The sequence below is a fragment of the Sarcophilus harrisii genome, chromosome 1, assembly GCF_902635505.1.
Source record: "Sarcophilus harrisii chromosome 1, mSarHar1.11, whole genome shotgun sequence".
Lineage (NCBI taxonomy): Eukaryota > Metazoa > Chordata > Mammalia > Dasyuromorphia > Dasyuridae > Sarcophilus > Sarcophilus harrisii.
Genome location: NC_045426.1, coordinates 43,998,752 through 44,014,438, shown reverse-complemented (window position 1 = coordinate 44,014,438; position 15,687 = coordinate 43,998,752). Strand labels below are relative to the sequence as shown.

The 15,687-nt window shown below is 35.3% G+C and overlaps 1 protein-coding gene across 11 annotated transcripts in view; it reads right to left on the bottom strand.

Annotated features, from left to right (window-relative positions):
* Positions 1-15,687, bottom strand: part of ITPR1 (inositol 1,4,5-trisphosphate receptor type 1) — a 386,707-nt gene that overhangs the window by 212,110 nt on the left and 158,910 nt on the right. For 8 of the 11 annotated variants that reach the window (XM_031954255.1, XM_031954269.1, XM_031954258.1 and 5 more), the window contains exons 7-12: positions 15,171-15,329; positions 9,123-9,221; positions 7,325-7,408; positions 7,083-7,229; positions 5,061-5,156; positions 3,576-3,620 (exon numbers count right to left, since the gene is read on the bottom strand). In XM_031954255.1, coding sequence (XP_031810115.1) covers positions 3,576-3,620; positions 5,061-5,156; positions 7,083-7,229; positions 7,325-7,408; positions 9,123-9,221; positions 15,171-15,329 — 630 coding nt within the window. The remainder of the gene's footprint in view (positions 1-3,575; positions 3,621-5,060; positions 5,157-7,082; positions 7,230-7,324; positions 7,409-9,122; positions 9,222-15,170; positions 15,330-15,687) is intronic. The other 3 variants (XM_031954283.1, XM_031954309.1, XM_023498142.2) reach the window with 1 other exon arrangement.

Here is a 15,687-nt window from a genome sequence, read left to right as displayed (position 1 = left end):
CTGTGTGTGTGTGTGTGTGTGTATATGAGCACATATATATATATATATATATTTGTGAGACTTAATTTGCATAAAGTATGTTTGTTTATTTATTAGACTGAGTCATGCTGTAGCTTTTGTTGGACCTAACATTAGTAATGCTTAGTGCACATATGGATTCATGGACTGTTGAATCAACAACTTGCACCCTCTCTTTTAACCTATGTTAAGAATCTATAGTTCATGGGACTGAAATCCTCAGTAAAATAAAGAGATTTAAGGATTTTAGTTAGCTACAAGCTTAAAGAATAAACAATAATTTATAGCTATTTTTAAAAAATGTAATGGAAATCATCTTTTTTTAATGGAACTATAATGGTCACTCAAGAGAGCTAATAGTCCTACTACATGTTTTCTTAATCATACCACATCAGGAATAATATTTTTAGCTATAGGAACCAAAATTAAAGAAAGGCAATGGCAAGCTAAAGAACATGCCAAGGTAGGTAACTGGGATGGTGAGAGGTTTACATACCACACTATATAAAATATAGTTGTTTAATTGTTCAATTACAGAATTGTTGTTTAATTACAGAATTGTAATTAAATTAAAGTTGTTCAATACAGAATTGAAAAAAATTAACTTAGGGGACATATAACAATTCTTGTCATATGTATTTGAAGTGTCGTCATATACGAGGCATTAAATAACATATGTAGCCACATAAGCCAGAATTGGGACCAATGCTTGAGAAATTAGAAGGGAAAATTTATCTATTGTAGCAAGCATTGGTCCCAAATTCCGCCTTATATAGAAGGATGACTTAAAAGTACTCTGGAGAAGCAAATGAATGTAACTGGCATTTTATTATACTGTAAATATGAAATCAACAGGAAACATCATTTCATGGAACATTTTGTCATGCCATCTTACCAGTGCTTATGATGAGTGTAAGCAAAAAAAAATACTATAAAGATAACTAAAGTTTATGCAAGAACTTTCTAAGAAGAACTGGGCAATAACTTTCACTTCACATAAACATATGCCTTGATGATCAATGACTGCAATATAAAAATGATTACAGTAAAGGATGGTGAAAAGTACAATGGAAAACATGACCTGTATTTGAGAGCTCAAGAATCTAAATCTTTGTGTATTGTTCAGAATCCTCATGCCTCTATATATGTCCTTTCAAAACAGAGATGATAAGCACTGAGTCTGTCAAATACCAGAAGGAATAAAGAAACGGAATCAATATTTATAGGCAATAAACCAATCAATGATGTGAAAATCACAGGAGAATATGTTATTTGTTTGGAGTTAGTCCATTAGGCAGTTAGACCAATGTTCAGAATCTTTGTAAAGAAAAAGATACTGTGAGAAATTTTAACAACTTTAAAATGTCCTATTCAAAGAAATTATTGATGTTGAAATAATAAGAAATGGAAAAAGACAGAAATATTGACCCTGATGGCTAGAAAGTTCATGATACTCTGATATAATAGATAACCTGAAGCAATCAAGACTGCACAGAGGGAGTTAGAGGAGGAAAGGGGGACTTAAGCTTTCCAAGGCATGATCTGTGGTCACATGTCAAGATATCTCTCAAGTAGATGGAAAGGAAATGAAGAATAGTTATAGCCAGACCTGGATACCTGGATACAAACCAATGAGAACAGTTACTTATAGAAATCAGAAGGTGAAGAGGTAAAAAAGAAGAGATAGTTCCTAATCCAAACAACAAATCCACTGGCCAGAAGGTGGTCAAAAAGTGAAGTGTAACTGGGATCAGGTCTATATAAGAAGTAAATTTAATTCTCTTTAATGAGATCTCTGATTATTCACAACAGCTTCATCATCCACTCATGGAAAACAAAGTGGATTAAAAAATGCCTATTGTCCAAATACTGATATGTAGATGGATATTCAGGTCAGGGAGTCATCACAGATAAGTTCATCTGCCTGACCAAGGTATATCAGATGGACAATAAGACACAATAAAATGGGCTACATTAGAATGAGCTGAACTGCATTTGGGAAACTGGGTGATGCTTTTAATGATCCTGAGTTTGTCCCCCAAATCAGTCTTGCTAACAAAAATGGTTCACCAGCAATGTTGCATGGTTATAAATTATAGGATACTTGCTTTCCAAACAATCAATTGTAGGTGATTTATAGTGTAATGGAGGGACATATGACAAATGCATGTTTAAAAAAAGGCAGCAAGCCTATTTGTAATTGTGATCCAATTATAATTGAAATTGCAGAAGAAGCAGCATAAAAGACTTCAAAGAGGAAATGATGATTGGAAAAATTGACGGGAGTGTGAAGATTGACAAATGGATATTTCTAGCGCTATCATAGTCATCTTCCAAATGGATAAGAGCTAGAGGAAAACCTTTAGCATAGTAGGCAGATCCTCTCTGTAGGAAGCTAAAGGAGTACATGAAAAGGTGTAATGTCTGGTCTAGCTCTCTGGAGGATCTTGGGACCAGCCTTGGTTTTAGTGGAGGAGTGAAGTAGGCAGGAGAGTCACCAGGAGGATGGTCAAAGATGGAATGTCTCATTTTCAGTCTGCTTAGCCCTTAAATACATCAGTATGATTACATCATTACAGCACACTAAGTATGTGTGAACTAGAGAACCATTACATCACCATACTAAGTATTTAAGAGTTGGGCTAGATGACCATTGAGATCCCTTAAATAGCATGATTTCAGGAAGTAAAAAAGTAACCATAAAGGAAGCCACTGCTTCTTTCAGCAATAAGTATTTTCTAAGAAATCCATTTCCCATACTATTAGACTAATTATAATGTGGATGCAACTTGTTTAAGTTACATTTTTCCCCCTCTTTCTCAAAGCTATAAGAACCAAAATCCACCTTCCCCAGACCCATTCCCGCCAAAAAGGATTTAACACTCCTTATCACTTAAAACTTTCCAATCCTTCTTAGCAAACAACACTTAATAGCTATTTGAAGTAACTGTACCCAAACACTACAGTCATTTGGAAATATCATCTATACTAGAGACAAAGCATCAATTTGCAACAATATGATTAAACTGAAACAAAGAGCAAGAATAGTTATCCATTTCCAGGCAACAGAAGGCATACTGTTAAAACTGAAGGATATCAATTGGATTACCAAGTGTGCTTTGGCTAACAGGACAACTTCAAAGTTAAAAGGACACTAATTCCAAAGCCAAAACCAGTGGTAGGTATTTTGCCTTATCAGCACCCTGCATCCATTTCCTAATCCATATAATGAGCACATAGAATTCAAGCTACAGAATCCATGGCCAGTCTCTTCACAAAGAATTCATGACCTTTCTTTTCTAAGAGAGGTAGCAAGATACTTTGATTAACCAGACTGAAATAAAATTGTGAGTAATAGCGTCCACTATGACCTTCTGAAGAATACTAAGTCTACCCAGGGGATAGATATCAGATCTAAATTTTCCCTTTCATTCCGGTCCAGATTGTCCATTTCCTAAAACTCACATCCTACAGATTCAGAAAACCTGAGTTAGTTCCAGGGCTTATGGTCATGCCCTCCTAGATGAAGACAAGAAGTGGCTCTTGCCCATACTTACTGAGGATTGAAACTCCAGGCACTCTTCCTCATAGTCAGGGTCTACCTGATGAAAAAGAATCATTAGGAAGTTTAAAAATCCATCACTTTCTCAGGCTCATGGTCCTACTTTTACAAAGCTTCAATGCCTGCAAACAATATGAGAAAAACAAGGAACCTCTTTCTTCTCTTCTACAAAACCAGCATGCCACAACTACAACACACACAAAATACACGAGCACAAAACACACATCACAAGTGACTTCTTGCCAAGTAGTTGGCGCTGAGGTCTGGACAGAAAGAATGCAACTAATTGAAGGACTATCATAGTGATAGTCTGACTCAGACAAAAGTCTGATAGAAATCTAACCAAATCTTCAGAAAGTAATTCTAAGAAATCCCTTTTTACTAGAATTTAATCTATAATCCCTTCCAGCAAGAGCTATCTTTATTCTGGTACACTTCTCTTGGCAAACCATTGTAATCAAAATTCTACACAGCCAGTTAGAAATTCCTTAGAGTCATATTTGAAATTTCAAAGTAGGCTTTTAAATTCTCAACTCTTAAATATTTGTTTAAAGAGAAAAAGAATCATAGAATAAATCACTCAAGTTTCAGACCTCCTAAAGAGCTTGGAACTTTTAAGTTCTACATTCTTCAGGTCTGTCGAAGCAGAATTCTGATTCACCCACTTGTCAATAACACCAATGCACAAGTCAACAGAAATCTTCTGACATGCTTCATGGAGCTACTATGAATAAATCTCAACATCTGCCACACTGCAGGAAGTCTCCTTAATTTAATGTATAAATTAAAAAGCAAATTCCTTTTGTCCTTCACTATTAAATCTTGCCTTTAAAACTCATTAACAGTCATTTGAGCTGAAGTCATTTTCCTAAAATTTGACTTTTATTTTACTAAAAAAAAGTCAGCCTCATCTCTGTCCTCTCAATGCACCAAATGACCAGGTTTCTTTATTTGAAACCAAAAAGATTTAGAAAGCACTTTCAATTTTTTTTTCTTACAGGAGACTATACCAAAATTATACTGGCTCTCATAAACTGATATAGACTTATAAATTTTCTATTCTTTCACCTTTCTGGCATACTCATGCCATGTATCTATCTATAAGTCAACTCATAATTATTCCCAAAGCAGAGTGTGGAATATGGTTGGATTTGACAAAATAGATAAATGAAATCCAATGATAAATCTAAAATGTCATTTGAAGGCTAGTTTCTAAAATTCTTTTTTCATCAAATCTTAATAAAAGTATGAACAACTAAACAAACAAACAAAAAAGGATTTTTACTACCTTCCTTATTATGTCTTCCAGCAGAAGTATTAATAAGCATTCATAGGAAGTGGTTAAGGAGAAAAAGTAAGAAGGCAAATCACAAATCAGATGGTTAGCGTGGAATGATATCGAGTTAACCATATTGACTGTATGATGAAAAGAGGGTGACAGAACAAGGGGAGATAACCAACAACACGGATGGCACCATACCTCTGCTGCTAAGTAATGTCCAGTAGCAAGATGTTTGAAACGAAAGAGACTATTCCAGTATCCTGCTCCACCACGGCATGGGTCATGTTGTACCACCTGGCATGAGGAGTGGTACATGTTAAAGAAAACTTAATGCATTTATAAAATTACAATCAATTTGACACATTTAAATGGACATGAAGACTAGTTAAATAAATGATCATCTTTCAATAAGTCTTTTGTTAAGTTCAAACTTACAGGAAAAGTTAAATAACATTTCTTTAGGATACAAGTTGAATCAATTGATGAATATAAAAGTCTTGAATATTCATAGACAAACTAACTTGAATTTCATGAAGTAAAAAAGGGTTTTGAAATTTATCTGAAACTGTAAGGAGATCTACAAGCTTCAAGTATCAAAATGTCAGTTAACACACAAATGATTTACTGTTGGTTGAAGAATCTAGACAATTTACTACATAATAAAAATGGTGTCTTTTCACCTTGTTTAATTTCAAAATACAGAGATACAAAGTCAAAAGAAATTTTGAAAAAGTCTCTGAATTTCCAGAAGTAACAAGGCAATGAATCATTTCACAGGAATGATATTTGGGGGGAGCATTTAGGAAAAATAAACTGATCTTAGATTCTGAATCAAAGAAAATTTAGGTAGCTAGCATTCATTCTTAAGACTGCAAGAGTTTTAAGTTCTTGAAAGTTGGGTTAATATATGACAACTAACCAAATTAATAATTCAAAATCAGAAATAATGTATTTTTATCATGATAAAATTGCTTTATTAGTTATTACCTATATGATTTGTTAAATAGATCAATGATAAGAGGTATTTTGATGGATTATAACCAAAGTTATTTGAACTATTAATCTCAAATTTCCTTTTTTTTTCTCTTATGTGATGGATGGAAAAATCTCACCCAAATTTGATTCAATTCATATCCTGGAAAATATGAAACATCTCTATAGATTTGGAAATAAATACTGACATATAATCAAAAGATCTGAGTTCATATTTGACTTCAGACACTCACTAGCTAACATTCACTACCATAGGAAAAGCATTAAATTTTTGCCCACCTCAATTCTCTCATTTGTAAAATGGTGATAATGATAGCACCCTCCTCACAAAGTTATGAATATCAAGTGAGAAATCTGTAAAATGCATTACAAATCTAAACAGTACTATGTGAATACTATTTATGATTACTATTTAGCTATAATAATGGCAATAGTAGGAAAGAATAGAGAGACAGTGACAAAGGTAGAGAAAAACACTCACAGATCCTCATTCAAGGGGTGAATAAATGGACAAATTATGACATATTAATGAATCATAAAAAACAACAAAGATAAGGCATTCGGAGCAATATGGGAACATACAGAATCAGTACCATAAAAAGTATCATACACAATGACCACAATAATGGAAGTGAAAAATATATTATAAGGCCATTCAATACAGATAGTTTGCAAGGTGTTAATCCATCTACTAATCAACCAAATATGTGGCAACTACCCATAGCATATAATAGGAATTACAAACATAAAAGTGAGTGGGGCAGCTAGACTAGTGCAGTAGATGGAACACTGGCCCTGATTTGAGTCCAAATCCTGTCTCATGTTTAATACTTCCTAGCTGGTGAGACTCCAGGCAGGTCACTTAATCCCAATTGTCTTGCAAAAAACAACCAAACAAATAAACATAAAAGTGAAAGAATCCTTGCCCTCAAGGAGCTTGCAGTCTGTGAGGAGTATTCAACATGTCACTAGCATATTGGTCCTATAAAACAGATGATTAAATTTGTCTCCCTCTAGTTCCTCATGAACCTATAAGGACAGAATGTTGCATCTGCTTTCAGGGGGATTTCTTTAATAATTTAACTTTATCACTGTATATGTATCAAAAAATTATTAATATATAAAACAAATGACATCACTAAAACTTTTTTTAAAGGAAAAAATGCAGAGATTTAGAGTAAAGGAGTATTACTTTTAGCATTTCTTCCTCTGCTCCTTATGGCTTACCTCAACCTCCCACAAGGCTTTGGAACTGGTCGCAGAAGTGGCTGATTGTCTTCCAGTGGTCCTCAAGAAGACATGTTGTTTCTTTCTATGCTCATCACAGGTCAGAAACTTCTCTTGTTCTGCATGGAACAATCTGACTACGTCACCCTAATGATGAACACACATGGGAAAAAGAAGCTCTGACTCAGCTGATACAAGATGATAAAAATACAGGCCAATTCCATTGGATGGATTGAACCTACCCCTTTTAATATGTCATCTTTGTTATCACTCCATTTCATGAAGAGGACAATTTTCCAGCTGGTGTTGCAGTTGACAGAATTGACCTGGAAAACAAATGATTAGGCTGACACAGTATTCAGTCAGGTAAGTCAAGAACCCCTTTACTAAATTTATTAAGTTCTCCTTACTGCACAGCAGATAAAACCAAGACTGGGGGAGTATCTGGAAAGTCATGAAGGACCCAAATATCTTTGAAATCAAGGTATAGTTATATACTGCTAACTAGGGCAATGATATTCTGTGGGAAGGAAAGCAACATCCCAAGCAGAACCTAGCACTACTTTTATACCCCTGATGGAGGTGATCCAGCTGTGGCTCCCAGGGCAAACTCCTGAAACTGTTATTTGGTCTAAAGATCTCTTATTACAGTGAAGTAACCAGAACCGGGAGAATATCTTACATCGTAACAGCAATTTTGTAAGTACGATCAACTATGAAAGACTTGCCTATTGTGATCAAGACAATGATCTAAGACAATCAAAGGACCCATAACGAAAAGTGCTATCTGTTCCCCAGAAAGAGAACTGATGAACTATGAATACAGACTGAAGCATATTTTTTATTTTATTTTTCTTCCTTTTTTATGGAATTTTTTGCAACATGGCTAGGAAGAAATTATATTTTGCATGACTTTAGATGTATAATCAATATTATATTGCTTGCCTTCTAAGGGGTAGAAGAGGGGAGAGAAAGGAGAGGATTTGAAACTCAAAAAATCATTTTTTAAAAAAGAAATAACAACATTAAAAAAGCATGAAATATTTAATGAATGAAATTAACTTGATGAAATATTTGATAATGAAATAAATAAAATATAATTAAAAAAATAAAGCTATGAACAACAAGTAAATAAATAAATATCTCTTGCTAACAAATCTACCAAACCTTTTACTCAGTAGTCATAAAGGAAAGGAATAAGCATTTTTATAGTGTTGACTATGTACCAGGAACTAAACTAAAAGTTAAAAAAAATTTTTTTAAAATAAATATTAGATCTTCTGATCCTCATAATAACTCTGAGAGATGTTATTATACCCATTATCTCTGAGGAAAATGAGGCAAACAGAAGAAAACTGGTTTTTCCAGGGTCACTCAGCTAGTACAAATGCTTGAGTGTTTTTCTACCATATCACCTTTCTGCCTCTAAGACAAGCCTAAGAACTAGAATTTATATTCTGAGAGAATATAGATTAAATTTAACACACTTGTAACTCAATTAATATGTGACTATTGAGAGGCCAATTCTCTTCCATTTAAGACTTAACTCTTTTAAACTTCCAACAAGAACAATTCTTTCAAGCTCAATTTCTTTGTTTTTCAAATAAGAATAAGAATATCACCTCCTTGGTAGAGGGCTGTTGTGAAGATCAAAAGATATAGAAGTTAGAGAGCTGTATTTGGAGTCAGGAAGATTTAGCTCTGTGAACCTGGGTAAGATGCTCTGTGCCTCAGTTTTCTCATTTGTAGAATGTTAGACTTAGTTTCATCAGCCTCTAAATCTGTCCAAGTCCCTCTGGAAAGTGGCTCGTGCTCTAGAAAAATCATCTATTCTTATGTTAATATTATGACTGTTTTACAGTATTACAATTATTGGTATGTGCCTAATTATTGGTCTTCAATTTCCATTATTTACAAAATGAGAGGGCTGGGCCTGATCTCTGTCTGATGTTCCTTCCAGTGTTAACATTCTGTGATCCACAGTTAGCCTATGTATCTATTGCAGGATCACACTTTAGTGTTTATTTTTATGGCTCTCACCTCATTGCAGCCTGGATTGTCCACTAGCTGGTGACTGCTAGCATGAAGAGGCTGTCCAGCATTGACAGGATTCAGAACGACCTTGTCCCCAATGACAACCTAGAAAGAAGGCACATGTCTTCAGAAAGATGGAGATGAAGGGTACAGCCTATATAGTTTCTTGGCTACAGGCTGTAAAAGGGCCTGAGTATAAAAATAAATAAGCTTTTCATAACATAGAGTTCACAGAGACTGGTACGAGGCCCAAGATGGACAGATGGACATTGTACATATCCCATAGGTCAATATACTGAAAACTTCCATTCAGGAGGAAAGGGGAATATCTAATGGAACAAAAGATATTTGACCCAATTTAAATTCTTCTCTATTTCAGATGTTCATGGACTATTAGGATCAGCTGAGGGAATTTTGAGCTGTTTAATCTGGAGAAGAGAGGATTTGGTACAGGGAGAAGGAGGAGAAATCATGTTATCTTTAAGCATTTAAAGGATCACATATATAAAGGAAGCTGGACTTGTTCTTGGTCCCAAAGGACAGAAGTAGGAATATTGACTGGAAGGTGAAGAGAGGAAAATCTAAGTTCAACATAACTCTGCCAAACATAGCAAGTATCCCTTCACTAGTGGTTTTCAATCAGACCACTGTGTTATGTCACAGAGGGATTCTTTTTTCAAGTACAGTTGGACAAGATGACCATCAAGGTCCATTCCAATTCCAAAATTCTGAGGCCATTTTGAAGGTTCCATCATTTAATGGATGGCATGGAGTTACTAAGACCTTAAATAAACAGTGGATTCCAATGCAGGTTCTTAAAGGAACATCTTTTTCTAGATCTGGCAATATAGTATTTGTGCCACAGAGAAATGAGGCAAACTGCCCAAGTTCACTCAGCCCGAATAGCTAGAATTCAAACTGAGGTGTCCTAATTCTAAATGTAGCATCCCTGCTACAAATTTCTAAGCTCTTCTAAGATAATTCCTACATAGAGATATGGAAAGAAAATCATTTACCCACTTAGTAAGAGAAGCAAAGAATATGTCCAACATTTTATAAGCCTTAAAACAATTACTCCATTTTGAAAGACCTAAGAAGTGTTTCCCTATGTTGAGTTTATATTTTCCTCTTTTCAGTTTTGAGTCTTTGCTCTTATTTCAGCCCTTTGAAGCCAATAACAAAACCAATTCCTTTTCCAAATGCCAGTCCTTTAAATATTTCTTTAAAAGTTTCATATCCAGTGGGTGGAGTCAAGATGATGGGGGCTCACCTGAGCTCTCCCCCAAACTCTTCAAATATCTTTAAATAATGATTCTAAAAAATTCTAAAGGAGTAGAACCCACAAAAAAGACAGAGTAAAATAATTTTCCAATCCAATACAACTTAGAAGGTTGACAGGAAAAGATTTGTTGAACCAGGGTGAGACTGGAGCTCAGTTCAGCCAGCTAGTTTTAGACTGGGTCCCAGCAAAACAGGAACAATCCTTAGGGCAACTGAATCAGTGGCAGCAGTGGTGATTTTCAGACCTAGACACCAAAGACAACTTAGAAGGTCAGCAGGAAAGGTCTGTCACAGCCGGGCCCTGGAAAACCAGGAGCAGGTCTTGGGAGTCACTGAATCAGTTGATGAAGCAGGAGCTTCCAGAGTTCTCAGCCCACACTGGGTTGAATCACTGATCAGAAGGAGATTATAAGTGTTTATTTGCTAACACTAAAGCAGAACCCATACTCGGATCTGGGTCGCAGTCCTGGATAGCAATCCCCTGGTGAGGATTGCACACCAGAGCTTGCAGTCAGAATGGAGCAAAAAGTCTCCTCAAAGTTTCAGGCAAAGAAGGAATGCTTGCAGTCACTCATAGATCAGATCACAGGTTAGGGGAATAGTAAACACTTCTCCTTGGAACATACTATTAAGGAAGAACTGAAAACTTACATGTCCCTAGTAGAAAACAGCTGCCCAGTGTACCCCCCATCCAGGGAGCTGAGCTTTCTTTAACAAAGAATTTCAAGTCAAGTAATAGATTGAGAAAATGATCAAAAGTACAACAAAAAAAAATCTGGCTATAGAATGTTTCTACAGTGACAAGAAGGTTCAAAACACACATTTGGAAGAAAATAACAAAGTCAAAGCTCCTACCTCCAAAGCCTCCAAGAAAATAGTAATTGATCTTAGGCCACAGAAAAGCTCAAACAGATTTGGAATATCAAGTAAGAGAGAAAGAAGAAAAATTGTGAACAGAAATGAGAGTGATAAAAAAAATTAGGAAAAACAAATCAACAGCTTGGTAAAGGAGGCACAAAAAATACTGAAGAAAGTAACACCATAAAACACAGAGTAGGTCAAATGATAAAGGAAATACAAAAATCCAATGAAGAAAAGAATACCTTAAAAAGTAGAATTGGCCAAATGAAAAGAGAGGCACAAAAAAATCACTGCAGAAAAGAATCCTTAAAAAGTAGAATAGCACAAATGGAAAATGAGGCATAAAACTTAACTGAAGAAAATAATTTCTTTAAAATTAGAATTTAGCAAATGAAAGCTTATTACTTAAGGAGAAATTAAGAAAGAATAAAATAAAACCAAAAAGAATGAAAAAATAGAAGACAATGTGAAATATCTCACTGGAAAAAAAATTGACCTGGAAAACAGATCCAGGAAAGATCATTTAAAAATTATTGGACTACCTAAAAGCATGATTAAAAAAAAAAAAAACAACAGTCTAGGGACTGTTGGGACTTTTGGGACATTATCAAGGAAAATTGTCCGAGTACTCAAGAACCAGTAGGTAAAATAGAAATTTAAAGAAATCACTAATCACCTCCCAAAAGAGATCTGAATATGAAAACTCCCAGGAGTATTATTATCAAATTCCAGAGCTCCAGGTTAAGGAGACTGCAAGCAGCTAGAAAGAAACATTCAGGCAACATGGAGCCAAAGTCAATATAACACAAGATTTAGCAGCTTTCACACTGAAAGACTGGAAGTCTTGGAATATGATATTCATCAGGGCAAAAAGAATTGTACCTAAGAATAAACTATTCAGCCAAACAGAATATAATCCTTCACGGGGAAAAATGTACACTCACTGAAACAGACGATTTTCAAGCATTCTTGATGAACAGATCAGAGTTGAACAGAAATTTGACTTTTGAATACAAGTCTCAAGAGATGCATAAAAAAGTAAATGGAAAAGGGAAATCATAAGGGACTTAAGGTTAAACTGTTTATATTCCTTCATCGGAAAATGATACTTGTATCTCATAAAAACTTTCTCATTATTAGGGCAGTCAGAAGGAATATATAGAGACAGAGGGAAGGTTTGAGTTGAATATGAAGGGATGATATCTAAAAAAGATAATATTAAGGGATAAGAGAGGAATGTACAAGGAATGTACAAGGGAAAGGAAGAGTAGAATAAGGTAGATTATTTTATATTAATAGAGTAAAAAAAAAAAAAAAGCTTTAATAGTGGAGGGGAAAGGGTGAGGAGGAATCACTGTATCTTACTCTCATTAGAATTGGCTTAAGGAGGGAATAACTCAATTGGATATGGAAATTTATCTGATCCTACAAGAAAGCAGGAAGGAAAGGGGACAAAAGGGAGTGGGGAGTTGTAGGGACAGTAGATTGGGAGAAAGGGTAGTTAAAAGCAAAAAGCTTTTGAAGGAGGGACATGGTGAAAGGAGAGAGAAAACGAATAGAATAAAGGAAGGAATACAGTTAGTAATAGTAATTGTAAAAAAAAAAAACTGAGGTAGGTTTCTCTGATAAAGGCCTCATTTCTCAAACATACAGGAAACTGAATCAATTTGCAAAAATAAAAGTCATTTCCAATTGAAAAATGTTCAAAAGATATGAACAGTTTTCAGATGAAGTAAGCAAAGTTTTCTAGAGGCCAAAGAAAAAAATGCTTTAACTCACTATTGATTTGAAAAATGCAAGGTGACCCAGTTTTGAGATACTATCTCATACCTATCAGATTGGCTAATAGGACAGAAAAGAAAAATGACAAATATTAGAAAGGATATGAGGAAAATGAGATATTAGTTCACCTTTGATAAAAGAGTGAACTGACTCAAGTATTCTGTAGAATAGTTCGGAATTGTGTCTAAAGGAAATAAAACCATATATTCCCTTTGACAAAACAATATCACTATTGGATCTAACTCCCAAAAGAGATAAAAAATTAAAAAGGAAAAGGATCTATTTGTACAAAAATATTTGTAGCAACTCTTTTCTGGGGGTAAAGAATTGGAAATTGAGGGGAAGCCCATTAATTGGGGAATGGATGAACAAGCTTCTGTTATATGATTGTGATAAAATACTGTTGTGCTTAAAGAAATGATGAACATGATGCTTTCAGAAAAATCTGGAAAGATTTCCATGAGCTGATGCAAACTGAAATGGATTATGTGAGAAATAACAGTGATATTGTAGAATGATCAACTATGAATAAATTAATTATTCTCAGCATTACAATGATCCAAGACAACTCTGAAGGACTTACTTATGATAAAAATAATGCTATCTATTTGCAGAGAAAGAACTGATGATGGCTGAATGCAGATTAAAGAATACTTTTTTTTTACTTTATTTTTCTTGGTTTTTTTGGGGGGGGGGAATCTGTTTTCTTTTACAACATTATTATAGAAAGGTTTTGCATGACTACACGTGTAATCCCTAACTCATATTGAATTGCTTGCCTTCTCAATGAAGGGGGATGAGGAAGAAGCAAAAGAATGAATCTGGAACTCAGAGTTTAAAAATGAATGTTAAAAATTGTTTTTAAATATAACTGGGAAAAAAATATTAAATATATGAAAAAAAAGTTTTAAAGCTTCATGCTCCTTCTCTGTAACCCTACCTCATCTTTTCATTGCTTTCACTGCCAGCAAAGATAGGTTAATCCAAATTTATTGCTGATAATCAAGGCAAAGCTTTCTAGCTGATCACTATTTTCAAGGACACTCACATTTTTCAAAGAGAGGCTCATTTATCTCTTCTCCCCTTCACCATAATTCTACCAAAAGTCCCCAATGGAATTTCAGGGACCTAGAAACAGGAGGTCTCCCAAGGAAAGGATGTTTTGCTCCTCTCCTAGAAGAACAAGGACTAAATCTTATCTTTCTAAAAGTCATGTTTCTTGTCCAGATTTTTAGGCAGGCACATAAATCACCAGGGTCTGATCAAGACAATAACCAAAAGGATTCTGATAAGTCCAGGGAAAAGTGTCAGAGATGGGAAGCACAAAAAGGAGACAGAGATCTAATCAAAGGAAAAATTTTACCAAGAGACAATTAAATTGGTAGCATAGTGGAAAGTGGACTTGGAATCAGGAAGACCTACATTCAGTCCTATGTCAGATACCTAATGTATGCCCCAGTACAAGTCATTTACTATCTCAGGGCCTGTTTCCTTGTCTGTAAAATGAAACAGCCAGAATCAGTGTCCTTCCAGCCTTAGACCCATAAAATTCCACATTCCAAGAAACCCCTTTGTTTCTATCTTCAAAGGTTTCTTTTTAAAAGTGAAGGCAGGATTCTATGGTGATTTTCTTTCCACTAAGTGACCTGGAAAACATCTAGTCATTAACATTTACAGAGCATCAGCTTGTCTGCAACAGAACACACAGGAGACTTTTGATATGTGGGTCCATGACATCACAGCCTGGTCAAGAGAACCCAAAGCCTGCCTCTGAGTCAGAAAGCCCTGGGTTCAGGTCTTATTGCAGCTGAGCGCCCAGAGACAATAAATACAGAAAGAGACAATAAATGAGTTGGTCTTTTGCATGGACAGGGGAAGTTTCCAACCTAGTGCAGGATAAGAATAAGCTGCAACTTCATTTCAGTAAATCAACAAATATTTGTTAAACACCCAGGCAAGGTGCTGAGATACAGAAATACATCTGGAACAATGTCCTCATGGAGCTTACAGTCTACTGAGGATCAGGAGAGAAGATTATTTCAACATCTCCACTTCTGTGAAAGCTGGAGCTACAAACTGAAGGATTGGCAAGAAGAACAAAGTATATCCCACGGGGGGATTTGTACTTACACTATCCCCGATGGACCGCAGCTTGTAGAATGGCTGAATGTAAAACCAAGAGCCTTCATTCCCAGCCTCATCCAAAGTTACCCTCATCGCATTCTTCTCCAGGAGAGCAGGAAGCCTCTTATTTACTGTTAGGTATTTGTTACTTTTCAGATGTAGGAGCTAAAACCCACAAAAAGAAGATGGAAATCCATGAGGGTCATTCTTTCCTTAAGATAGCTCAATCCTATGCAATTGCATAGAAAACACTTTTTTTTGGTACTATACTTATTCCAACAGTTGAATGTAATTTGACTAATATTTAAGGGAAAATACCATTGAAGGGTTCCAAAGAGTGTTCCTTCTATGTAAAAGATACTGAGAACTTTTGACTTCACAGACCATGAGGAGACACAGAAAAGGAGATACTTGGAAGAGAGGTGAGATTCTTCTTACAGAAAGGTGGACTAAGGTGAAAATTCCACTGCCTCCTCTCGGCAGAATCTGCTGTGTTAAGGGTTTCTAATAAGAGCAACCACAC